This window comes from Megascapheus bottae, chromosome 16 (assembly GCF_031878675.1).
Source record: "Megascapheus bottae isolate mThoBot1 chromosome 16, mThoBot2.hap1, whole genome shotgun sequence".
In the NCBI taxonomy this organism is placed as follows: Eukaryota; Metazoa; Chordata; class Mammalia; order Rodentia; family Geomyidae; genus Megascapheus; species Megascapheus bottae.
In genome coordinates this window covers 38,445,281-38,470,180 of record NC_143524.1, presented here as the reverse complement: position 1 = coordinate 38,470,180, position 24,900 = coordinate 38,445,281, and the positions used below count along the sequence as shown (strand labels likewise).

General features: G+C 39.4%; 1 protein-coding gene and 1 non-coding gene across 3 annotated transcripts in view; both read left to right on the top strand.

Moving 5' to 3' along the window:
• Window positions 1-24,900, top strand: part of Ipo7 (importin 7) — a 52,016-nt gene that overhangs the window by 17,725 nt on the left and 9,391 nt on the right. For both annotated transcript variants that reach the window (XM_090348173.1, XM_090348174.1), the window contains 15 exons: window positions 1,726-1,882; window positions 4,678-4,767; window positions 6,325-6,419; window positions 6,533-6,617; window positions 9,627-9,761; window positions 11,174-11,273; window positions 12,740-12,816; window positions 13,175-13,291; window positions 15,834-15,923; window positions 16,321-16,486; window positions 18,323-18,483; window positions 19,080-19,208; window positions 21,894-21,960; window positions 22,045-22,170; window positions 23,218-23,315. In XM_090348173.1, coding sequence (XP_090204299.1) covers window positions 1,726-1,882; window positions 4,678-4,767; window positions 6,325-6,419; window positions 6,533-6,617; window positions 9,627-9,761; window positions 11,174-11,273; window positions 12,740-12,816; window positions 13,175-13,291; window positions 15,834-15,923; window positions 16,321-16,486; window positions 18,323-18,483; window positions 19,080-19,208; window positions 21,894-21,960; window positions 22,045-22,170; window positions 23,218-23,315 — 1,693 coding nt within the window. The remainder of the gene's footprint in view (window positions 1-1,725; window positions 1,883-4,677; window positions 4,768-6,324; window positions 6,420-6,532; window positions 6,618-9,626; window positions 9,762-11,173; window positions 11,274-12,739; window positions 12,817-13,174; window positions 13,292-15,833; window positions 15,924-16,320; window positions 16,487-18,322; window positions 18,484-19,079; window positions 19,209-21,893; window positions 21,961-22,044; window positions 22,171-23,217; window positions 23,316-24,900) is intronic.
• Window positions 16,057-16,239, top strand: LOC150053196 (small nucleolar RNA SNORA23). The gene has a single exon (XR_016538175.1). It is a non-coding gene; the product is annotated as a small nucleolar RNA SNORA23 (small nucleolar RNA).

The following is a 24,900-nucleotide window of genomic DNA, read 5'->3' as shown; positions in this document are numbered from 1 at the left end:
TTTTTTCTATGTATGCGGTACCGAGGAATCAAACCCCGGTCTTTGTGCGTGCTAGGCAAGCACTCTACCACTAAGCCAAACTCCCGACCCCTAGTTTTTACTCTTGATGATTTATTTTGTTATTTCACCCAGTAGGAAAAAAAGAATACAGATTTTAAAGAAAATCTTTACCTAGGATAAAAATGTATTCAACCAGGCACCAGTGGCTTACACCTGTAATCCTAGCTACTCAGGAGGCTGAGATCTGAGGATAGTCGTTCAAAGCCAGCCCTGACACTAAAAAGTCCGTTGGATTCTTATCTCCAATTAACCACCAGAAAACCAGAAATGATGTTGTGGCTCAAGTGGTAGATGCTGGCCTTGAGCTGAAGAGCTCAGCGACAACACCCAGGCCCAGAGTTCAAGCCCCATGACCGACTCGACCCCCCCCCCAAAAAAAAAAAATAAAACAAAACCTCAGAAGCCAGCTAATGTAATCCTAGCTCTTCAGGAGGGTAAAATCTTGAGGATTATGGTTTGAAGCCAGCTGGGGCAGAAAGTCCCAATGAAACTCTTTTGTTCAGTTAACCACTCAAAAACCAGAAGTGGCACTGTGACTCAGGTGGTAGCCTTGAGCACAAAGAGGCTCAGAGACAGTGTCCAAGGCTCTGAGTTCAAGCCCCACAAACAATTCAAAAAAAGTACTCAGGTACTCAGTTTTTGAATAAAATTTCTCCGTAGGATACCAATAAATAGAACTGATACTTGCTGTGATAACTAATTTAAAGCAATTTATATAATCATCTATTCCAACAAGACAAACAGTGGCTATTAGAATCATGATATCTATTAGTAGTAATGTGTATTTGCAAATTGATTCTGTCTGTTGACTATTTATTTATTATGGAAGCTAGTAATTGGTTTCTATAGTTGTAACTTAAAAATTCAGTTATTTCCTTATAGATCATAATAGTAATGTTAATGATAAGCAGGGTATATACAGAAATAATTTTTATTACATAAGCATTATTTTATACATAATTTTTGGAACATTTCAAATAAGGAATTTTTCTGATTTTTAGAAAGACAATGAAGCTCATAAAATGTTGTATCCTAATTCTGTAGCAGTATTAGTTGAATATATTATATTTACTCTAAAGTGAATATTGACTACTCAGTAAGGTAAATGAAGATTTTTAAAGTCATGTTGATCATGTTTTATTGCCAGGTGAGTTTAGTATGTTTGGTTTGTGATACTTTCAGTCATAAGAGTTGATGTGTGACTTACCTAAGGATGGTAACAAAGAATTAATTTTATTTATTCATTAGTGTTATTATTTAAAAAGCCATACCATTGTACATCCTTATTTGCATAAATCACAATTAGACTGTGTGCTGAATTGATTAGAGGGAAGAACCTAGATCCCAACTGCCAAGGTCTGTACCCAGATATGTGATTGGGAAAAATCTTGTTTCTCTTTGTTTCCTCCACTGTAAACATGAGAATACTAATGGGGGCTGTGAACTTCATTGACCTTCTAGTATATGTTGAAGTAAATACATGATATTCTGTTACTCAGGGCTTTTTCTAAAGTTAGTTTTGTTTGTGGTTTTGTTCTAGAATGTTTTTTTTTTTAAAAAACTGGTTTAAAAGTATTAATATTTGTGATATTTGTGTATAGAAGCAGGTATATATGAACTGTAGAAGTAAATTCTTACAGAATTAGTTTGTATTCCTATCCATAGGTATAAGAAACCAGAGGAGCGCAGTCCACTGGTGGCAGCAATGCAGCATTTCCTGCCAGTTCTGAAGGATCGTTTTATCCAACTTCTTTCTGATCACTCAGATCAGTCTGTCCTCATCCAGAAACAGATATTCAAGATCTTCTATGCCCTTGTTCAGGTATTAATTTTATAAGGCTGTTTATAAACAGTTGGAAATTTGCCACATCAAAAATGAAGAGTTTCAGCATCTGCAATATAATAATAATTACATTTGTAGATCTAGCTTAAGTAGATGATTTGCTAGAAGGAGGCTAAGATCTGAGAATTATGGTTCCAGACCAACTCCAAAAACAGAAATTGGTGCTGTGGTTCTAGTGACTGAGCCTGTTTGTGTTCAAAGCTTAGTGCTCTGAGACAATACCTAGGTCCTCAGTTCAAGCCCCACAATGGGAAAAAAAAAAAAAGAAAAATTCAACATAACAAAGTTTTTTTTCCTTTTTTTTTTGAGATTGGGATTGCTTTGTTTGTAAACAGTTTCTAAACTTGTAGGCTCAAGTCATTTTTCTGTCCTAGCTTCCCTGGTAGCTGGAACTACATGTGGCTAAGCTTAGTAGAAGTTTCTTGCATTTATCTTAAAAATTGATCGATAGAATTGTTGACCCCAGGACTTTCTATTGAGAGGTGAGGGCAGGGGCACAATTAAAAATCATAAATTTGATAGAATGCAAAGATAATCCAAGCAAATACCAAATCTGTTTATGATACAAATACAATAATATATGATATATAATAATAGACTTAGGAAGTGGCCCTGTGGCTCAAGTGGTAGAGCCCAGGCCTAGAGTTCAAGCCCTACTACTGACGACCCCCCCCCCAAAAAAAAAAAAGAGGCTTAATCCTTCTTGCCTGCCTGCCTGCCTGCCTGCCTGCCTGCCTGCCTGCCTGCCTCCCTCCCTCCCTCCCTCCCTCCCTTCCTTCCTTCCTTCCTTCCTTCCTTTTGTGTTGGTTATGGGACTTAAATTCTGGGCCTGGGTACTGTCCCTGAACTCTTCAGCTCAAGGCTACCACCCTACCCCTTGAGCCACAGCGCCACTTCTGGTGTTCTGGTTAATTGGAGATAAGAGTCTCACAGACTTTTTACTGCCCAGGCTGGTCACAGTCCTGAGTAGCTAGGATTATAGACAAGAGCCACCATGCCCGGCAGTCATTTCTTTATATTCTAATTCAGTAACAAAAAGTTACAAAAGAGCTGAATCTGTATTATGGTGAGATTGAGTTTAGAACAGATTTTTCTGTTTTCTTTATTTTCCCAGTCCTGGAGCTTGAACTCAGCCTGGGCACTGCCCCTGAGCTTCTTTTTCCTCAAGGATAACACTCTACCACTTGAGTCACAATGCCACTTCTGGCCTTATCTATTTATGTGGTACTGAATAATAGAACCCAGGGTTTTATGCATACTAGGCAAGCACTGTACCACTAAGTCATATTCCCATCCAAAACAGATTTTTCTGTCTAGGGTTCAGATGCTGATTGATTGATTTATTGATTGATTGATTTTGGTGGTTCCTGGGGCTTGAACTCTTTGGGCTAGAAATGTGGCTTAGTGGTAGAGTTCTTGCCTAGAATGCATGAAGCCCTGCATTTCTCAGTACCACATAAATAGAAAAAGGCAGAAATAGCACTGTAGCTCAAGTGGTAGACGGCTTGCCTCAAGAAAAAAGCTCAGAGATAGTGCCCAGGTTGTGACCAAGTTTAAGCCCAGGTCTAGCACGGGGGGAGGGGGGGGGGATTAATTTCTTATTGTTGATACTCAAATTCTGTGATAAATCCTAATCTCGATAGGCTGATAAAAATCAGTTGGCAAGGGACTGGGAGAGTAGCCTATTAGCTATTCCCCTAGCATGTGCGAAAACGGAAGTGAGTAACACTTTTTTTTTGCCAGTCCCGGGGCTGGAACTCAGTGTCTGATCACTATTCTTGGGCTTTGTCAAGGCCGAGTGCTCTACCACTTGAGCCACAGCACCATGCTAGGCAAGCACTCTTACCTCTAGGCCAAATCCTTGGCCCCTTTGTAACTCTTAGAGTAGCAACTTGAAAGAAAGATCTGTAATTATTTTTTCTTCTGGTTTCCAGGTTAAAAGGGTAAAGAATTTGATAAAATTCAAGAGCTATTTCTCATTACATATGTATATGTATATATGCATGCACATATGTATATACATACATGCATATATACATACGCATACATATACATACACGTGCACACATACATATATACATAGGTACACATATACATGCGTGCATACATTCATGTATATATGTATGTGTGTGTATATATGTATATACGTGTGTGTGTGTGTGTGTGTGTGTGTGTGTCTGTATATATGCATGCGCCTGGGACTCTTAATTCAGTGATTACATTCACAAGGCTCTGGGTTTATTCTCAGCAGCATTTGGGGGTGGGGAGTAAAAGGAAGAATGCAGCTGTACTGTCACTTAAATATAAAAGCTGGATATTGGCGGCTCATACCTATAATCAATCCTAGATACTCAGAAGGCTGAGATTGTGGTTTAGAGCCCACCCAGTCCATGAGATTTATGTCTAAAACTACTCAAAAAAACCTGGAAGAGACACTGTGATTCAAGTGGTATCCTTCTGCAAAAGAAGCTCAGGGATAGCGTCCAAGCCCTGAGTTCATGCTCTAGGACTGGCACTAAAAAATAAAAGGGATAAAATTTCTTAATTTGATACAAACTTTTTACAAAAATCTATTATAAGTATAGGTCTTAGGGGTGAAAAGAAGATGATGATCCTAGTAATTAGAAAACACAAATGCCATGTTCTTTACTGCTGTTAACTACTGTTGATTAGTAATACAACAACATTCACTTATGTGCTAATGTAGAAATGTGAGTTAACTGAAATTCTTTCTTTAGCAGAGATTTTAAACACTAACTTTTTTTTTTATTTAGTATACACTTCCACTGGAACTGATAAACCAACAGAATCTGACAGAATGGGTAGAAATTTTGAAGACTGTTGTGAACAGGGATGTACCTAATGTAAGTTTCTGCATGTTCCCTTATAAAATAAGAATAATAGCCACCTTAAGTTTTTAATTCTTAAAAATAATTGCTATGGGCCGGGAGTTTGGCCTAGTGGTTAAATTGCTTGCCTAGCATGTGTGAAGACCCGGGTTCGATTCCTTGGTACCACATACATACAAAAAAAAAAAGCTGGAAGTGGTGCTGAGGCTCAAGTGGTAGAGCTCTAGTCTTGAGAAAGTCCAAGGACAGTGCTCAGGCCCTGAGCTCAAGCCGAGGACTGGCAACAAAAAACAAAAAACAAAAAACACACCTAAATTTCAGAATAAATACAAGTGAAATAAATGTTTAAAAAAATAATTGCTATTTATTAGCATATACTAATTGAATAAGGCAGTGGTTATAACATTCAATCTATTGTGCTCAAACTGATTTGGTACACCTGTAATCCTTAGAAACCCATTTCAACAAGTTTCCTTTCCTCCCTCCCTCCCTCCCTCTTTCTTTCTTTCTTTCTTTCTTTCTTTCTTTCTTTCTTTCTTTCTTTCTTTCTCTTTCTTGTCTTTTTTCTCTCTCTCCTTCCTTCCTTCCTTCCTTCCTTCCTTCCTTCCTTCCTTCCTTCCTTCCTTCCTTCCTTCCTTCCTTTCTTCCCTTCCCTTCCCTTCCCTTCCCTTCCCTTCCCTTCCCTTCCCTTCCCTTCCCTTCCCTTCTCCTCTCTCTCTCTCTCTCTCTCTCTCTCTCTCTCTCTCTCCTTCCTTCCTTCCTTCCTTCCTTCCTTCCTTCCTTCCTTCCTTTCTTCCTTTCTTTCTTTCTTTCTTTCTTTCTTTCTTTCTTTCTTTCTTTCTTTCTTTCTTTCTTTCTTTCTTTCTTTCCTTTATCCTGACTTGGGCTCAGGGCCTGAGCACTGTCCTTGGGTTTTCTCCAAGTTAGAGCTCTACTAATTGAGCATCACTTTTAGCTCTGCCTCCCTCCACTGGTGCTCTGTTCATCTCATTGTTTTAATGTTTGAACCATAGTTTTGGGAACATTTCATAATTAATGAATGTTTAGGTTCTTGGAAATTTTTCACTATTTTAGGTCCTAACTAAAACGTGTTTGGCTTTAAGAAGAACTTCGTGGAGCAAATGTCTTAGCTGAGTGCCAGGTGCTCACACTGTAATTCTAGCTACTCAGGAAGCTGAGACCTGACGATCATGGTTCAAAGCCAGCCAGCTTGAGTAGGAAAGTTGGTGAGACCCTTATCTCTACTTTACCAGAAAACCACAAGTAGCACTGTGGTTTAAAGTGGTAGAATGTTAGCTTTGAGTGGAACAAAGTCAGGGTCAGCACCTAAGCCTTGTGTTCAAGCCCCATGACTGGCTCCCCCCTCCAAAAAAGGAAAAAAAAAAACCCAAAAATGATTACCTTTTAGGCTTAAGTAAGAATGAGTAATTTCCCAAGTCACATGTTTTGTTATAAGAGGAGCACATACAAGTTTTTTTTTTTTTTAAATACATGCACATTTTTGTAAGCCTGTTCTCACTATGCTGTTTGTTTCTCTTGTTATATTATTATTAAATATATGTTTATTTAAAGGAAACACTTCAAGTTGAAGAGGATGACAGACCTGAGTTACCATGGTGGAAATGTAAGAAGTGGGCCTTACATATTTTAGCAAGGCTTTTTGAAAGGTAAGTTCTTTATATTTGGTCATTTCAGTTCATCTTTTTAAAGCTTTTGATTTTATAAGTATAGATACAGAAAACATTTTAAAGAAATAATGGTCATTTTTATGTTTTTCTAGATATGGAAGTCCTGGGAATGTTTCCAAGGAGTATAATGAGTTTGCTGAAGTATTTTTGAAGGCATTTGCTGTTGGTGTTCAACAAGTAAGTCTTAACATTTTAGGTTTGATTTCTTTTTTTTAATTAGTCATGGGGCTTAAACTTGGGGCCTGGGCACTGTCCTGATCTCTTCAGCTGGCATTCTACCACATGAGCCATAGTGCCACTTCCAGACTTCTGGAGGTTAATTGGAGATAAGAGTCTTAGGGTTTTTCATGCCTGGACTGAGTTTGAACCAAAAGCCTCCTCAGTAGCTAGGATTACAGGTGTGAGCGACTGCACCTGGCTTGATTTTTATTTTTTTTTGGTCTTGCTAATTTCTAGTTTGTTTTCTTCCTTCCTTTCTTCTTCTTTTTTTGGGGGGGGGGGTGTTTTGGCCATGGGGTTTAAACTCAAGGCCTAGCTGTTGTCTCTGAGCTTTTTTTGCTCAAGTGCTCTGCCACTTTGAACCTCAGCTGAACTTCCAGTTTTTAGGGGTTAATTGGAGGTTAGAGTCACATAGATTCCCCTGCACAGGCTAGCTTTGAACCTCAATCCTCAGATCTCAGCCTGCTGAGTAGCTAATATTACAGGTATGAGTCACCAGTGCCTGTCTTATTTCTAGTTTCTCTTTCTAGTTTTCTTAGCAGTTCTGAAACATCTTTGGTGTTGACTTTTTTTTTGGCCTGCCCTGTCAAGGCCTGGGCTGTGTTCCTGAGCTTCTCTGCTCAATGCTAGTGCCAGAGCAGCACTATGGACCTTTTCTGTGTTGTTTATTGGAGATAAGAGTCTCATGGACCTTCCTGCCAGGGCTTGGTTTTGAGCCACCTGTGCCCAGCTGGTGTAGACTTGTTTGTTGATCTATGCTCTTGCAAAAAGTATTGTATATTGTATTGTGAATAACTTTGCTGTATATACATGACTTTGTAATTTTTGTCATTTTGAAAAATAGGTTCATTAAGTTAATGTAGACTTTGTGAATATCAGTACATTTTACTGAAGTTTATTAGCATACATTAGTTGTATATGGTGGTTTCATTGTGACATTTTCACATATCTGTACAAATGTATCCTGACCAATCTTTTCCCATCTATTGACTCTCCCTTACTCTCCTTCCCCTTATCCTTCTATTCTGAGTAATACTTAGACTGTCTGAGAGTGTCTCGAGTGAGAGACTCAAGTTCAAATGCCAATGTTGCCAACAAAACAAAACAAAAAGCCCAAAACAACCAAGTATCATTAGAAATGCTTAATATCTGTAAATATTGGAAAGCTATAAAACTAATGATAGTGGGTTCAATATTTATTGAATTCTAATTTCGTTTGGAAGGTTGAATTTAGTACCAGTAATTGTTGTCACCCATTTTCTTGGGAATAACAGACTCATTTTGTTCATTTTAGAGGAAAAAAAATGCCACCTGTGTAAATCCATTAATTTGTCTATACATTTCTTTCAAAGAAAATACTGTTTCCAAATCGTACATACTTTGGTATGTCCTGGGTATGCTCTGCACTTAATAATTATAATATTTCTGGTTTATTAAGGACAACTAATTCTAAAAGTATGTGATTGCTATTTTAACTTTAATGCCAGGGTCATTTTCTTGATTGATGTTAGGTATTGGGAGGTATTAATATATTAATGTCAACATTTTCTTTTCTTCTTCTTTCTTCTTCTCCTTCCTTCTCCTTTTTCTTTCTTTTTTTTTTTTGCCAGTCCTGGGACTGAGCTCAGGGCCTGAGCACTGTCCTTGGACTTTCTCAAGGCTAGAGCTCTGCCACTTGAGCCTCAGCACCACGTCTGGCTTTTTTCTATGTATGTGGTACCGAGGAATCGAACCCAGGCCTCCATGCATGCTAGGCAAGCACTTTAACCACTAGGCCAAACTCCCAGCCCCTCCTTCTTTCTTCTTCCTTCTTTCTTCTTCTTCATCTTCTCCCTCCTCCTCCTCCTCCTCCTCCTCCTCCTCCTCCTCCTCCTCCTCCTTCTTCTTCGCCTGCCCTGGGGCTTGAACTCAGGGCCTGATCACTGTCCTTGGACTTTTTCAAGGGTAGAGCTCTACCACTTGAGCCACAGCAACACTTCTCAGTTTTTCTGCATATGTGGTAATGAGGAATCTAACCTGGGTCTCTGCATGCTTGACAAGCACTCTACCATTAGGCCAAACTCCAGGCCAACTTTTTTCTTTTTTGGGAGGGGGGGTTCATTGGGCTTGAACTTGGCCAGGGCATTGTCCTTGAGCTCTTCAGCTCAAGACTACCAGCCTACCCTTGAACCAAGCCCCACTTCCCATTTTCTAGAGGTTAACTAGAGATAAGAGTGTCAGGTTCTCTTTGTGCCTGGGCTGGCTTTTGAACCTTGATCCTAAGATCTCAGCCTCCTGAGTAGCTAGGATTACAGGCATGAGCCACCACTCTGGCCGGGCCATTTTTTTTTTTTTTTTTTTTTTTTTGGTGGTGGGGCTTGAATTATGATAATGGGTGTTGACCTATGAGCTCTTCCGTTCAAGGCTACTGCCCTACTGCTTCAGCCGCAACACCACTTCTGGGGGTTTGTTTTTTTTTTTTTTGGTGATTAATTGGGAGAGACGTCTCATGCGGACTTTAGTGCCGAGCTGGCTTTGAACTGCCATCCTTAGATCTCAAGTTCCTGGGCCACTTTAACCATCCAGGCTCAGGCTCTCTGCAAGGGGCTTGGCAACTACCAGATGTCTGTGACTCACACTTCAAAAATTGATAGTCTGGAACAACCCATAGAATTTGAACATGGAAGCTAAATAAGTAAGTTACTGGAATGAGTAGGATTTTCTTAGAAGTTGCTTAGTAAAATAGTAAAATTTCAATAGGAAGCTTTTTTTTTTTCTTAGTCAGAAAATAGTCCTTTGCCACCGTTTTCGGTCAGCATGTTTGTTAGTTGAATGCTGTGGGAAGGAATATAATTTTCTTTTTCAGAGAATGGTTGTTATTTTGTAATGGTGACTTGAGCTTTAAAGATAAATATCTGATGGTTTATAAATGGTTAAAATTTCTATCTGAGGTTAATTTTGATTAAACTCTTATTTTTTTTCTCTAAGGTTTTATTGAAGGTGTTATATCAATACAAAGAGAAGCAATATATGGCTCCTCGAGTTCTACAACAGACATTAAACTATATTAATCAAGGAGTATCCCATGCCCTTACCTGGAAAAATCTGAAGCCTCATATACAAGTAATAACTTTTATCACAATCTTTTTATGATTATTGAAACTTTTTGAGATGGATTACATGGAGTAACTGTAAAAAATTATATGTGGCATATATCCTGTAATTAGGATGGATGGTGAAAAATTCTAATGATGCAAAACAGACGGTTATATTAATATAGAAGAGTTTGCCATTTTTTCTGTATCACATGTTCTTGGTACAAAGGTTAAAAAACGTTGAGTTCTATTATTGTAATTCTGGTGAGTATTTATATAGTATAAAGGCTTTAGCACTTGATGTTAAATTATCATGGATAACTTACTAATATTTAATTTATTTTTAGTCTATTGTTGCCTTCAAGCTCACAGTAAGTGTTTTTTTTTTTTTTTTGGGTCATGGTGCTTGTACTTGACCTGGAGACTGTCTTTGAGCTCTTTTCATGGCTACCGCCCTACCCCTTGAGCCATAGCTCCACTCCCCCTTTTTTAGTGATTAATTAAAGCTAAGAGTCTTAAGGTCTTTAGTGCTTGGACTGGTTTTGAACCTCCATCCTCATATCTCAACCTCCTGAGTAGCTAGGATTACAGGCATGAGCCATTGCCCCTGGCTGCATCAAGTTTTAATACTATATTACAGTTAACATTTTAGTTATGTAATTTGGAATAAGAAAGATCTTTTCCAGTTTGGTTTGTAGAATATTTGCCTTATCTTATTTTGCTCCCCGCCACCCCCACTTGGTTATAGATCTTGAACTGGGGGCCTGGGTGTTGTCTCTGAGATTTTTGACTAAAGGTTAGCACTCTACCACTTTGAGACAGAGCCATAGTGTCAATTTCGTTTTTTTTTGGCGGGGGGTGGGGGGGACAGGGGTCATGGGGCTTGAACTCTGGGCCTGGGCGCTGTCCTTTAGCTCTTCTGCTCAAGGCTACTACCCTACCCTTGAGTCACAGCTCCACTTCCCATTTTCTAGTGGTTAATTGGAGATAAGAGTCTCACTGTCTTTAGTGCCTGGGCTGGCTTTGAACTGAGATCCTCAGATCTTAACCTCCAGTAGCTAGGATTACAGGTGTGAGCTACCACCCTGGGCTTACTTCTGGTTTTCTGATGGTTAATTGGAGGTAAAAATCTTAGTGATTTTTCTGTTTTTATTCAATATGCTTAGGGACTTTTGTGCCTGGTCTGGCTTTGAACCATGATACTCATATCTCAGGCTTCTGTATAGCTAGGATTATATGTCTGAGCCTCTAGCACTGGGCTGCTTTTTCAGTGTTTTAATTCCATAAGAACTTGTTCTGGATAAGGCAGGAGCTTGTTGATTCAGTAAGAAATACTATTAATTTCTGGCATTAAACTTGAAAATTCTTTTTTTTTAGTACTTAAAAGAGATGTGACAGTGAAAGCTGAAGGCTGTTACTTTTTTAACTTTTAAATTGCAGGGCATTATCCAAGATGTTATTTTTCCATTGATGTGCTATACAGATGCTGATGAGGAACTTTGGCAAGAAGACCCTTATGAATATATTCGCATGAAGTTTGGTAAGAACTCTTACGTTTGGAACCAACAAAATGTTAGTGATGGTTACATATAGCAACCTAAGATGTATTATTTTGCTATTCTTGATATTGAATATCTTTAATAATTAATTTTATTATTAAGGAGCTGTACTGAGGGATTATAATTTCATGAGTCAGGTAATGAATAGAATTATACTTAGGCAATCTCACCCCTTCCTTTGCTTGTCCTCCCAGACTTCCCCTTCTATCCTTGCCCATAAGTTTCATAGTTTGTTTTTATACAATGTATATTGAATACTGTGCATTTATTTACCCACCAATTCTTTGCCCCTGAAAACAGAACAAAAAAACCACAGCAATAACTATAACAAAACATGTTTCCATATCTTAGGATTTTTTTTTTTTTTTTTTTTGGGGGGGGGTCAATCTTGGGACTTGAACTCTGTGCCTGGGCGTTGTCCCTGCACTTTTCAACTCAATCCTATCACCCAGCTTGAGCCATAACACCACAGGAAAAAGCAAGAAGTGGTGCTTTGGCTCAAGTGGTAGAGTGCTAGCCTTGAGAAAGCGTAGGACTGGCCAAAATAAAAAGTAGGTGGATACCCGGGTTTAATTCCTTGGTACCACATACATAGAAAGCCAGAAGTAGTGCTGTGACTCCAATGATAGGCTTTTAGCCTTGAGAAAACCCAAGGATAGTGCTCAGGATCTGTATTCAAGCTCAAGACTGGCAAAAGGAAAAAAAAAAAGTAGATGGATTAATATTTAATTTGTACAAAAACATAGGCAGCAGCACGGTGAGGCCTTCATCTCAAAGGGAAATTGTGTGGTTATCTTGGGTATATGTGTGGCTAGGTAGAGACTTCTCTGTCGCTTCTTCTTTACAATTTTTTTTTTTTCTATTTTGAAATGGGGTCTTTATTTTTGGTCAGTTCTGGGGCTTGAACTCACTTGGGCACTGTCCTTGAGCTTTCTCAAGGCTAGCGCTCTACCATTTGAGCCATAGCATGTTAGCTTTTTCTGTGTATGTATTTCAAAGGAACTGACCCCAAGACTTTGTGCATGCTAGGCAAGTACTCTACCACTAGGCCACACTCCCAGCCTAGCTCAAAGTAACTTCAGATCTATGATTCTGCCAGGTGCCAGTGGTTCGTGCCTGTAATCCTCAGGAGCCTGTTAACTGAGAAATGTGAGGAACTTCTCCAAAGGGAAAGTCCATGAAATTTACTTCTGCTTAACCAGCCAAAAGCTGGATGTGGGAGCTGTGGTTCAAGTGGTAGCCTTGAGCACAAAAGTTCACTCAGGGACTGTACTGAGGCACTGAGTTTCAGCCTCTCTAGTATAACAATTTATAGGTATATACTACTGTACTCATGTAAGTGCCTTGTTTTTAATAGAGCTTACTTTGTAAATTCAGTAATATGAAAATGTTTTGCAAAGGCGTTAAAATTACCGTTTTCTGTTTTATTTTTAAATTTGTTTTCTAGATGTATTTGAAGATTTCATTTCTCCTACCACTGCTGCCCAGACACTTTTGTTTACAGCCTGCAGTAAGAGGAAAGAGGTAAATTACTTGATGTACAAAATAATTTTAGTGCATTACTAGAAATTTATTCAAATATACTGTTTTAAATTTTTGCCATTTGAATTGTTTGGTCAGGTTTTTTTTTTCTTTTTTTCTTTTGCCTGTCCTGGGCTTGACCTCTGGGCCTGAGCACTGTCCTTGGGCTAGAGCTCTACCTCACCACTAGCCTCAGCACCACTTCTGGCTTTTTTCTATGTATTTCATACCGAGGAATCCAACCCTAGTCATCATGCATGCTAGGCATGCCCTCTAAAACTAAGCCAAACTCCCGGCCCCTGGTTAGTTTATTTTTAAAGATCTGTTGGTTTATTTAATCAAGCATTACTGATCTCTTTAGGTACTGCAGAAGACTATGGGCTTTTGTTACCAGATTCTCACAGAACCAAATGCTGATCCTCGGAAAAAAGATGGAGCCTTGCATATGATTGGCTCTTTAGCTGAGATACTTCTTAAGGTATTTCTTCTTTACATCTGTGTAGAAGTATTTAAAATGTCAGCCTTTTTGAGGTACATAGAGTATCCACTGCCCCTATCTTATTTGGAGACATTTTTATTATGGGTGGAAAATTGTACAGATTAGCACTTTGTTTTATACCAAGTCTCTAATCCAAAGCTACTCCTATTCTAAATTTGTCTCTAAATTGTATAATATCATGTGTCGTTCTTTTTGAGTGACTTAAATATAGTGTAGTTTTTTTTTTTCACCACCAGTTTTGGGGTTTGAACTCAGGGCTTTGGCACTGTCCTTGGGCTTTCTCAAGGTTGGCGCTCTACCACTTGAGCAACTTCTGGCTTTTTCTGTGTATGTGATACCAAGGAATTGAGCCCAGGGCTTCGTGCATGGTAAGCAATCACTCTACCACTAGGCCATGCTTCCAGCCCTACTGTAGTGTTTTTACGGTTCATTGTGAAACGGTAGTGGTACTTACCCCTTTTTAATTTCCAAGTAATGTTAACCAAATTTTATGCTAGTGACAATTTTACTTTTAAAATTTTCTGAATAGATGCATGGCATTCTCTACGTAACAGTTTTTGTGTAGTTATGTATTTTCATTTCTTTGGGGTATTCAGCTAGGAATCTGATGTGGTGTTCATATTTTTAGAAAACACAAAGTGGGTATAACATCTTTTCTTTTTTTTCTTTTGCTAGTCCTGGGTCTTGAGCTCAGGGCCTGAGCACTGTCCTTGGACTTTCTCAAGGCCAGAGCTCTACCACTTGAGCCTCAGCACCACTTCTGGCTTTTTTCTGTATGTGGTACCAAGGAATCGAACCTAGGTCTTCATGCATGCTAGGCAAGCACTTTAACCAGTAGGCCAAACTCCTGGTCCAAGTATAACATCTTTTAAGGTTATTTTCTTCTCTTTATGGTGTGTGTGTATGTATTAAAGAGTTAATGGCTTAGTAGAATATAATTTGACTGGATTAGATTTTTAGAAACCTTAATTTGTGCTGTATTTGATTTTGTAAGATTTCAAATTTGTTTTCACCTTGAAACTGATTCAAAAAAACTATTGAACATAGGAAGTATTTGGTTACTGTAATTTCCTAGTATGAGAAACCTTGTACCATAAAATTTTATGCATATATTTTAATTTTTTTCCTATATATTTGAATCTGTCCTTAAATTATGAAGTATGTAAGATAAAGGCAGGTTTAAGGGCTGGGCATGTGGCTTAGTGGTAGAGTGCTTGCCCAGCAAGCATGAAGCCCTGGGTGTGATTCTTTAGCACCACGTAAACAGAAAAGGACAGAAGTTGAGTTGTGGCTTAAGTGATAGAGTAGTAGCCTTGAGCCAGAGCAGCTTAGGGACAGTGCCCAGGCCTTGAGTTAAAGCCCTAGGACTGGCGCAAAAAAAAAAAAGCAGCTAGGCTTAATTATTTTGATGCTCTCTTAGTATGATTTATTATTTTTTTGGCCTGTATTTTTTGTCTGGCTTCCTTTAATGGTGACATTTTATCATAGCTACGGTACATTATTGAATCCAAGAAATTAATACTGACCGATGAACTCACGCTTAAGTGGTGCCCTTAGCTTTATCTGCCCAAAGCTATTGCTCTACCTCTTGACTTATATATCCACTTCTATATCTTTGGTACTTGATTAACGTAATAGTATCATCAATTTTCCTGCCTAAGCTGACCTTGACACACAGTCCTCAAATCATAGCCTATCTAAAGTTAGGACTATGGACACTAGCCACGATGAGTCCTCTAGAACCTGTCTAGTATTTTTGTGGGTGGGGCTTGGGCTGGTCCTGGTTTTTGAACTTGGTGCTAGCTATCTTAGCTTCTTTTGCTTAAAGCTAGCACTCTGCCACTTGAGTGAGCCATAACTCTGTGTCCAGCTTTCTGATGGTTAACTGGAAATGATTGTCTCACAGATTTCCTACCTGGATTGGCTTCAAGTCATGATTCTCAGATCTCAGCCTTCCAAGTAGCTAAGATTATAGGCATGGGCCATTGATGCTGGGCCCTAGTAATCATTGTTATTATAAGCTGTGGGGCTTGAAATTTGCTTGGGCACTGACCAAGCTCAAGTCTAGTGTTCTACCATCTTAACACACTGTGCCAGTTTCCATTTTCTGGTAGTTAATTGGAGATAGTCTCACAAACTTTCTTGCCTGGGCAGAATCCATCAGCACCCAGCTTTATAGAACTCGTTTGTTTTTTTTTTTTTTTTACAGATTTTATTAGCATTGATTTCTTTTTTTTTTTTTTTTTTTTGCCAGTCCTGGGCTTTAGCTCAGGGCCTGAGCACTGTCCTTGGGCTTTTCCTCAAGGGTAGTGCTCTACCACTTGAGCCACAGCATCACTTCTGGCTTTGCTATATATGTGGTACTGAGGAATCAAACCCGGGTCTTCATGCATGCTAGGCAAGCACTCTACCACTAGGCAAAACTCCTGGCCCTAGAAGTCATTTTTAACCCTATGTATCAGCTTAAAATTTGAAAAGATTATAGTTGCAACTGTATGAAAATAATCATTTGTACTTTCAGAAAAAGATCTACAAAGATCAAATGGAATACATGTTGCAAAATCATGTGTTCCCTCTGTTCAGCAGTGAACTAGGCTACATGAGAGCAAGGGTAAGTTTTAAAGCTCTATTATTTGCATATATTTCTATCTCAAAGGTGATTAGATTTTTTTGTATTGAAATTTGCTTAATACTTTAAAAAGTTTAATTTATAATTTAAGTTTAAAATAAACCTTTAAACGGCTGCTGTAATGTGTGCATAGTTTCCATCTGTGTCTGGTAGCACAGTCTGTCTGTGTTTTGCATTCAGATCTTGCTATCCACACAAAATCATGTAGCCAAAAAATAACTTGGGATCATAGTACTGGTGTAGTGTTGTCTGTTTGGACATTCCTACCACTGACCAGCCTCCAAATTCCCACACACAGAACTTTGAAAAAAGCTTGAGTTGAGAGGTAATTAATGAAAGATAGTTAAAACGAATCAGTGTTTTTTGTTTGTTTTTTAAGGCTTGCTGGGTTCTTCACTATTTTTGTGAAGTGAAGTTCAAAAGCGATCAGAACCTCCAAACTGCCTTAGAGCTGACACGAAGATGTCTGATTGATGATAGAGAAATGCCTGTGAAAGTAGAAGCTGCAATTGCACTTCAGGTGTTGATTAGCAATCAAGAAAAAGGTAAAGATTTGTATGTCAAAAACAGTGAATGTGGGGCCGGGAGTTTGGCCTAAGTGGCAGAGTGCTTCCTACCATGCACGAAGGCCCAGGTTCAATTCCTCATACATAGGAAACAAAAAGATGCAAGTGGTGCTGAGGCTCAAGTGGCAGAGCCTCTAGCCTTGAGAAAGACCAAGGACAGTGCTTAGGCCCTGAGCTCAATCCCACAACTGGCCAAAAAAAAAAACCAGTGAATGTGCCGGGAGTGGTGGCTCACGCCTACTCCTAGCTACTCAGGAGACTGTGATCTGAGGATCAAGGTTCAGCCTGGACACCAAAGGACCTATGACTCTTATCTCCAATTAACCTCTAGAAAATGGAAAGTGGGGCTTGGTTGTAGGGCAGTAGCCTTGAGCTGAAGATCTCAGGAACAGTGCCCAGGCTGAGTTCAATCCCCATGACCCACCAGGCCACTGCTTCGGTGTGCCTGGGGGTATGCCGGGAAGTACAATCTGAGCCTGGAGCCGATCTATTGGAAGCATCTTAAAAATTGCACAGAATTTCAGGATGACTGACACTTCTATAGCTGTTGCAAATTTTAAAGAACTGTTTGCAAGTAGATTCACAAAAGACGACAAAGAGTACCAGGAGTGCTTAAGACATTTCCCGAGTCTTCCCCTCCACCCTCAGTTATTAAGGAATGGAACTGCAAAGCCGGTGGGAACTAGAGAAACTGAGGCCATGGGGTGCAGTTTAGAGGTCGGGACAGCAGATGGAGAAGGCCAAGTGACAACCGAGCTAACAGTGGCATGGGCGATCCTAGAGCAAGAGTTACCCGCCACGACACTGACAGGAACCTCCCTGTCCCCAACAGTGCTGATATTACTGAGAGAATACCAGGCTTGGACAGGCCATTTGCTCTGTCAACAGCCTGTGTTGTCGATTGTCATTTTGCATCCCATTTCAGGGAGTAGACTGTTATTTTTTTTTTTAATTTAAAACAACAAATATTCCTAGAAAAAGGTTGTATTTTTTGCTGAAATAAAACTCCCATCTAAAACTTTGTGGGTTACATTGCTTGGCTTGTAAATTAGTCTCATGGCTTAATAGCTTTGAGTTTGTTTTCCTTATTTTAGCTACTGAATTTCTGCCTTTGGCAAGAAATAAGAATTGAAATATAACAAAACCAACCAACCAAAAAAGGTGAATGTCTTTATGTATAGTTTTTTTTTTTTTTTTTTGCCAGTCCTGTGCTTGAGCTCAGGGCCTGAGCACTGTCCTTGGACTTTCTCAAGGCTAGAGCTCTACCACTTGAGCTTCAGCACCACTTCCGGCTTTTTTTTTTTTTCTATGTATGTAGTACCAAGGAATCAAACCCAGGTCTTCATGCATGCTAGGCAAGCACTTTAACCACTAGGCCAAACTCCCGGCCCCTCTCCTTGGACTGTCCTTGGACTTTCTCAAGGCTAGAACTCTACCACTTGAGCCTCAGTACCGCTTCTGGCTTTTTTTTTTTTTTTTTAATATTTTTTATTGTAATTAATAAAAGGGTTACATGATATTTGCCAGATAGAAAGTGCCTTAATTCACATACATTGATACTCTTTCACATGTCTTGGTACCCATTACCCTCCCCCCCCACCCCCTCTTTCTGGCTTTTTTTTATGTATGTGGTACCAGAGAATTGAACCCGGGTCTTCATGTATGCTAGGCAAGCACTCTACCACTAGGCCAAAGTCCCGGACCCTGAATTATGATCTTTAGATCTCAGCCTCCTGAGTTAGTAGGAGGTATGAGCCACCATGCTTGACGTTATGTGATTTTTTTAAAGATCTTAAAGCTTTTTTTCTTTTACAGCTAAGGAATATATCACACCATTTATCAGACCTGTAATGCAGGCTCTTCTTCATATTATAAGAGAAACAGAAAATGATGATCTTACCAATGTCATTCAGAAGATGATTTGTGAATATAGTGAAGAAGTTACTCCAATCGCAGTAGAAATGACACAACATTTGGTATGTAAGCCTCTTGACAGTTTCTTTTTTTTGTATTATACTTGTACTGGGGCCTCTCACGTTTACTTAATACCAATGCTCTACCATTGGAGCCACACTACTACTTTCAGCTTTTTGCTGGTTAATTTGCGGTAAAGAATATCTGATTTGGCTGACAAGTGTGGTTTCAAAGCTCAGTCCTCAAATCTCAGCCTTCTGTGTAGCTACGATTACAGCTAGGATTATGAGCCAACTCACTCGGTTTGGTAGCTTTTCTTTTTTCCTTTTTGCTAAGACCTGTGCTCTGTCCTTGAGCTTTCTCAAGGCTAGAGCTCTATCTTTTGAGCCACAGTACCACTCTGGCCTTTTCTGTGTGTGGTACCAAGAATTGAACCGAGGACTTTCATACATTGACTTGCCTGAGATCTGAAGGATCATAGTTAAAAGCCAGCCCAGGCAGCAAAGCATGAGGAGCTCATTATCTCTAGAATAACTACTAAATTGCCAGATTGTGAAGATGTGAACCAAGTGGTAACAAAGACCAAGCCAGCCTGTAGTATGTATGCCTGAATTCTAGACCAAACTCTTAATATTTCTATGATGTTTCTCCATTCTAGGCAATGACATTTAACCAGGTAATCCAGACTGGGCCAGATGAAGAGGGAAGTGATGACAAAGCAGTTACTGCTATGGGAATTCTGAATACAATTGACACACTTCTCAGTGTGGTTGAGGATCATAAAGAGGTAAGATAATGACTCAGTGTTGCACAAGTTGTAGGGAAGGTGATTTTATTTTAACCTTATGTATTCTATGGGTTTTTTTTTTTTTTTTTTTTGGCAGTTATGTGGCTTGAGCACTGTCCTTGGGCTTTCTCAAGGCTAGCACTCTACCACTTGAGCCACAGCACCACTTCTGGATTTTTCTGTGTATGTGAGGTGCTGAGGGATCGAACCCGGGTCTTCATGCATGCTAGGCAAGCACTCTTACCACTAGGCCAAACTCTCAGCCCCGATTCTATGGTTTTTAGAAGGCTTTGACATAGGTAGTTATAACCATGTCACTCATTTGCTTTTTTTTGTTTGTTTGTTTTGCCAGACCTGGGGCTTGAACTCAGGGACTGAGCACTGACCTTGGGATTTCTCAAGGCTAGCACTCTAGCACTTAAGCCACAGCACCACTTCCAGGTTTTTCTGTGTATGTAGTACTGGGGAATTGAACCTGGATCTTAGTACATGCTAGGCAAGCACTCTCTCACTGGGCCAATATCCTGGCCCCTTCCTTTCTTGTTTCTTTTATGTAGTGGTTTGAACATGGGGCTTCATGCACACTAGGCCTGTCCACTACCCCTGAGACATTCCAGATCCAACAATTTTAGGTATAGTTGAATCTGTTTTTCCCTACTGTCTTCCATTCCTTTGGAGTAACTACAGTGTAGAATTCTGATAGTTTCAGTGCAGACATTTATACTGATCTCTTATTCTCCTGTACCCTCCCTCTTTTCTTCCTCTTTCTTTCCTTCTTACCCCCTCTCACTTTCTCCCCTGACCCCTTTCCTTTCATTTCCTCCCCCATATAATCCCCCCTACCTCTTTCTCTTCTCTTTTTTGTGCCAAGTCTTGGGACTTAAACTCAAGGCCTAGATATGCTGTCCATGTTTAGCTTATTTTGCTCAAGGCTAGCATTCTGCCATTTCAGCAACTGTTCTACTCGTGTGTGTGTGTGTGTGTGTGTGTGTGTGTGTGTGTGTGTGTGTGTTTCGTTGTTTTGTTTTTAGTGTGTGTTTGTTTAATAGTTAATTATGAATAAGAGCCTTGTGGACTTTGCCTGGGCTAGCTTTGATGTTTGGATCCCTGACTCCTAAGGAGCTAGGATTACAGGCTGGAGCTGGAGCCACTGATGCCTAGCTAAGCTGCATATTTTCATTGTAGATATTTATAACAGTAATGTATCTTTTCCGTAAAGCTGTATATTTTGATATCTAGCTGTAAGCTGGCCTTTTCAGCATGAGATGTTCTGTTTTTTATTTAGATTTTTTAAGTTATAATTGAAGTAACCATAAGAACTCCTAAAAATTAAGATGTTTGAAATATATTATATGCTACTTAAAATGGAGATTCTGGCCTGGGATGGTCAGTGACAAATTGCTTGCGTAGCAAGTGTAACATCCCTAGTACCAAAAAAGAAAAGACATAAATACATACATACATACTTACTTACTTACATAATATGGAGATTCTGTGGCTAGGAATGTGGCTTAATGGTAGAGTACTTGCCTAGCGTGCATGAAGTTTGATTCCTCAGTACTACATAAACAGAAAGACCCAGAAGTGTCGCTGTGGCTCTGGTGGTAGAGGTCAAGTCTCAGGACTAGCAAAAACAAATAAATGGGCATTGATTAGTATATTGCCTCTTTCTCATCTCCTTCTTTCTTCTTCTTCGGCTTGAACTCAGGGCCTAAGCACTGTCCTAGGACTTTCTCAAGGCAAAAGCTCTACCACTTGAGCCACAGCAGTTTCTGGCTGTTGTCCATGTATGTGGTCCTGAGGAATCAAACCTGGGTCTTTGTGTATGCTAGGCAAGCACTCTACCACTAAGCCAAGCTCCAGGCCCCAATCTCCTAATATTCTAGTGGCATATGGGATATAGTTCAGTGCCAAAATTCTTGCATAGCAAGTACAACATCCTAGGTTTCATCCCCTATATTGAAATAAAACAAAACAAAATATTCTGAGTGTGTTCATAGATTGGAGTTCAAGTGAGGATTACAGTGATGAGTACAGAATAATTTGTGATTTCCTTTAATCTTGATTGGGTTGGGACCTGGGCTCACATTTCATAGATGACTCCGTGATATAACTTGAAAAATGGAAATGACTATTCTCATTGTAGGGACTTTGCCTTCAGATTATTTCTCTTTTAAATCACTGTAAGTTTTCATTTATATATTGTCCTAACTGCTCTGATTACATACTTTAAAAAAAAATTAGAATTCTGGGGGGCAGGAGTTTGTCTTAGTGGTACAGTGCTTGTCTAGCATGCACAAAGACCCGGACTCTATTCCTCAGTACCACATACATAGAAAAAAACTGGAAGTGGTACTGAGGCCCAAGTGGTAACACTCTAGCCTTGAGAAAGTCCAAAGACAGTGCTCAGGCCCTGAGCTCAAGCTCAGGACTGGAGAAAAAAGAAAAGAAAAAAAAAATCTGTATTTCATTTTTTCCAGAATGTTGTTTTTGTAAATACAACAGGTAATTTCTTGTGATTTTTCTCTCTATACTATTTCATGAAATTTCAATTTTGAATTAGTTCCTAACTTTATAATCTGTGTCATTTCCAGGTAATTATTTTAAGCCTATATTTATCTGTGGAAAATTACAATACAATATGCAATGTTTTCATTCCTCCCCCCCCCCCTTTTTTTTTTTTAGATAACCCAGCAGCTTGAAGGAATCTGTCTACAGGTCATTGGTACTGTTTTACAACAGCATGTCTTAGGTATTATACCTCTAATTGTGCCGAGCATTTAGTCCTAGTTCATATGACCAAGCTTTTTCCTGATGACTTGATACTCTCTTTTAGAATTCTATGAGGAGATCTTCTCTTTAGCACACAGCTTGACATGTCAACAAGTGTCACCACAAATGTGGCAGCTACTACCTCTTGTATTTGAGGTCTTTCAACAGGATGGCTTTGATTACTTCACAGGTAAAGTCAAATTATTGTGAAATACTGAATATTTTTGTGCTCCAAGCCCCATTTATTTATTTATTTATTTAGCTGGTCCTGAGGCTTGACCTCAGCGCCTACAATATCCTTGGGCTTTGTCAAGGCTAGAGCTCTACCACTTGAGCCTCAGCGCCACTTCTAGCTTTTTTCTATGTATGTGGTACCAAGGAAATGAACCAGATCTTTGTGCATGCAAGTCAAGCATTCTACCAGTGTTGCAAATTCCTGGTGTGTGCGCCTGGCCCCCCTTCCCCCGAATTTATTATTTTTTATGATTTGAACTCATGAGCACTCTTAGATTTTTTGTTGTTGTTGTTGTTCTGGTCCTAGGGTATGGTCCTCAAAGCTAGCATTCTACCACTTCAGCTACAGAGCCACGAGACACTTTTGGCTTTTTTGACACTTTATTGGAGATTTTCCTACCTGGTCTTGCTTTGAACTTTAATCCTCAGATCTCAGCCTCAGTTAGGATTATAGGCATGAGCCACCAGCGCCTGGCAACAATAAGTTTTTTTTTTTTTTTTTTTTGCCAGTCCTGGGCTTGAGCTCAGGGCCTGAGCACTGTCCTTTGTTTTTCTCAAGACTAGAGTTGTACCACTTGAGCCACAGCACCACTTCTGGCTTTTTTCTACGTATGTGGTACTGGGGAATCGAACTCGGGTCTTTGTGCATGCTAGGCAAGCACTCTACCACTAGGCCAAACTCCTGGCCCCAACAATAAGTTTTATTAGCAACTAAAGGTCAACACAGTCACAAAAGCACTGATTTCTGTTAAATATTATAATTACTGTTTTGTTTCTTTAAAAAATATACCTGATAGCTATTCTATATAAATGTGTATTTATAACCAGTACTAAATACAAAAGGAGTTTACCTAATGGTTCACTTCTGCATTATTAGTTAATACAATTTAATTAAAAACAGTGACAGAGACAAATTACAAGTTTGCCTTTTCCTAAGGAGATTTTTTTTTCTATATGCAAAAAAATTGTGTAAAGATGTAATCAATGCTTTTTGTTAATACAGACATGATGCCTCTTCTACATAATTATGTTACAGTTGATACAGACACACTTCTGTCTGATACCAAGTATCTTGAGATGATATACAGTATGTGTAAAAAGGTAAGTCATTTTTAGATTTTATGAGTTGCTACTAGAACATTATGAAATTGCATGGAATACCACATTGTGACAAACATGGCAAATGGGGTTAAGCAGAATTAAAAGGCTTTAAAACTTATAAAGCTTTTCAAGTGTTTATCTTTGGGAGGAGGGGAGGGGAAGAGGTTAAGAAATGTAGCAGTGCAGCTTATTAAACAAGGAAGAAAGTGAAAGAGACAGGAGAGAGGGACTAGGACAGCCAGGGAACCCAAGACACTAACAAAGGTGTGGTGACTCATGCTTGTAAATCCTAACTTCTCAAGAGGGCTGAGATCTTAGGATCACAGTGCAGAACCAGGTCTGGACTAAACTCCCTGAGACTCTTATCGCCAATAAACCACTAAAGTAAATTAATTTTTTCCCCCAGTCCTAGGGCTTGAACTCAGGGCCTGAGCATTGTCTTTGGGCTTTCTCAAGGCTAGTGCTCTACCACTTGAGCCAAAGCACCATTTCTGGCATTTTTGTGTACATGTGATATCAAGGAATTGAACCCTGGGCTTTGTTCATGTTAGGCAAGTACTCTACCACTAGGCCCTGCTCCCAGCCCCAAGTAAATTATTAAAACAACTTATAAACCAAAAAATTTACAGGTCTAGGAAATGTAGCTCATTGGGCGAGTACTTGGCTTCCATGTATAAGTACTTGTGTTCAGTTCCCTCTCTGAACTGCAAAAATAGCAAGAGAGAGAGGGAGGAACAAACCAAAGAAGAAAAAGAAAAATCAATGAAGCTGGGCACTGTTGGTCTTGCCTGTAATCTTAGCCTTTCGGGAAACAGATCTAAGGAATATGGTTTAAAGGTAGCCCAAACAGGAATGTCCTTACCTTCAATTCACCACCAGGAAACCAGAAGAGGAGCTAGGCCTAAAGTCATAGAGCATGAACATTAAGCAAAGAGACCTCAGGGAAGTCACCCCCCCAATCTCATCCCTTAAAACCACAGTGAGGACTGGAGTTATATAAAATTTTGAATTTTAGAATGCTTAGAGTTTACTTAGGTCTGGTCTTTGAAATGAGAAGTAAAAAAAATGCTTTTTCCTATTTAATTGGACTTTTCTATCCAAGCTGGCTTTGAATCACTATTGCGGTTTTCAGCCACATGAATGAATACCTGAGATTACAAGTGTGCTGTCAGTGTGTATATGCTAGTTCTAGGGCTTGGGCTCTGGCCTCTGTGGTATACCTGAAGTTCTTTACCCATTCTATCACTTAAGCCACATCTCTCCTTTCAGCTTTTGGCCGGTTAGAGATAATATTCTCCAGCAGGACTTTCCTGCTCAGCCTGGTTTTGAATTATGATCCTCAGATCTCAGCGTCTTGAATAGTTAGAATTACAGATTTGGGTCACTGCTGCCCAACTTAACAAATTCTAGGTTGTTGGGGCTGGGAATTTGGCCTAGTGGTAGAGTTCTTGCCTACCATGCATGAAGACCCTGGTTTGATTCTTGGTACCACAAACAGAAAAAACTGGAAGTAGTTTGGTGGATCAAGTAGTAGAGCACTGACCTTGAGAAAACCTAAGGACAGTGCTCAGGCCGTAAGTTCAGG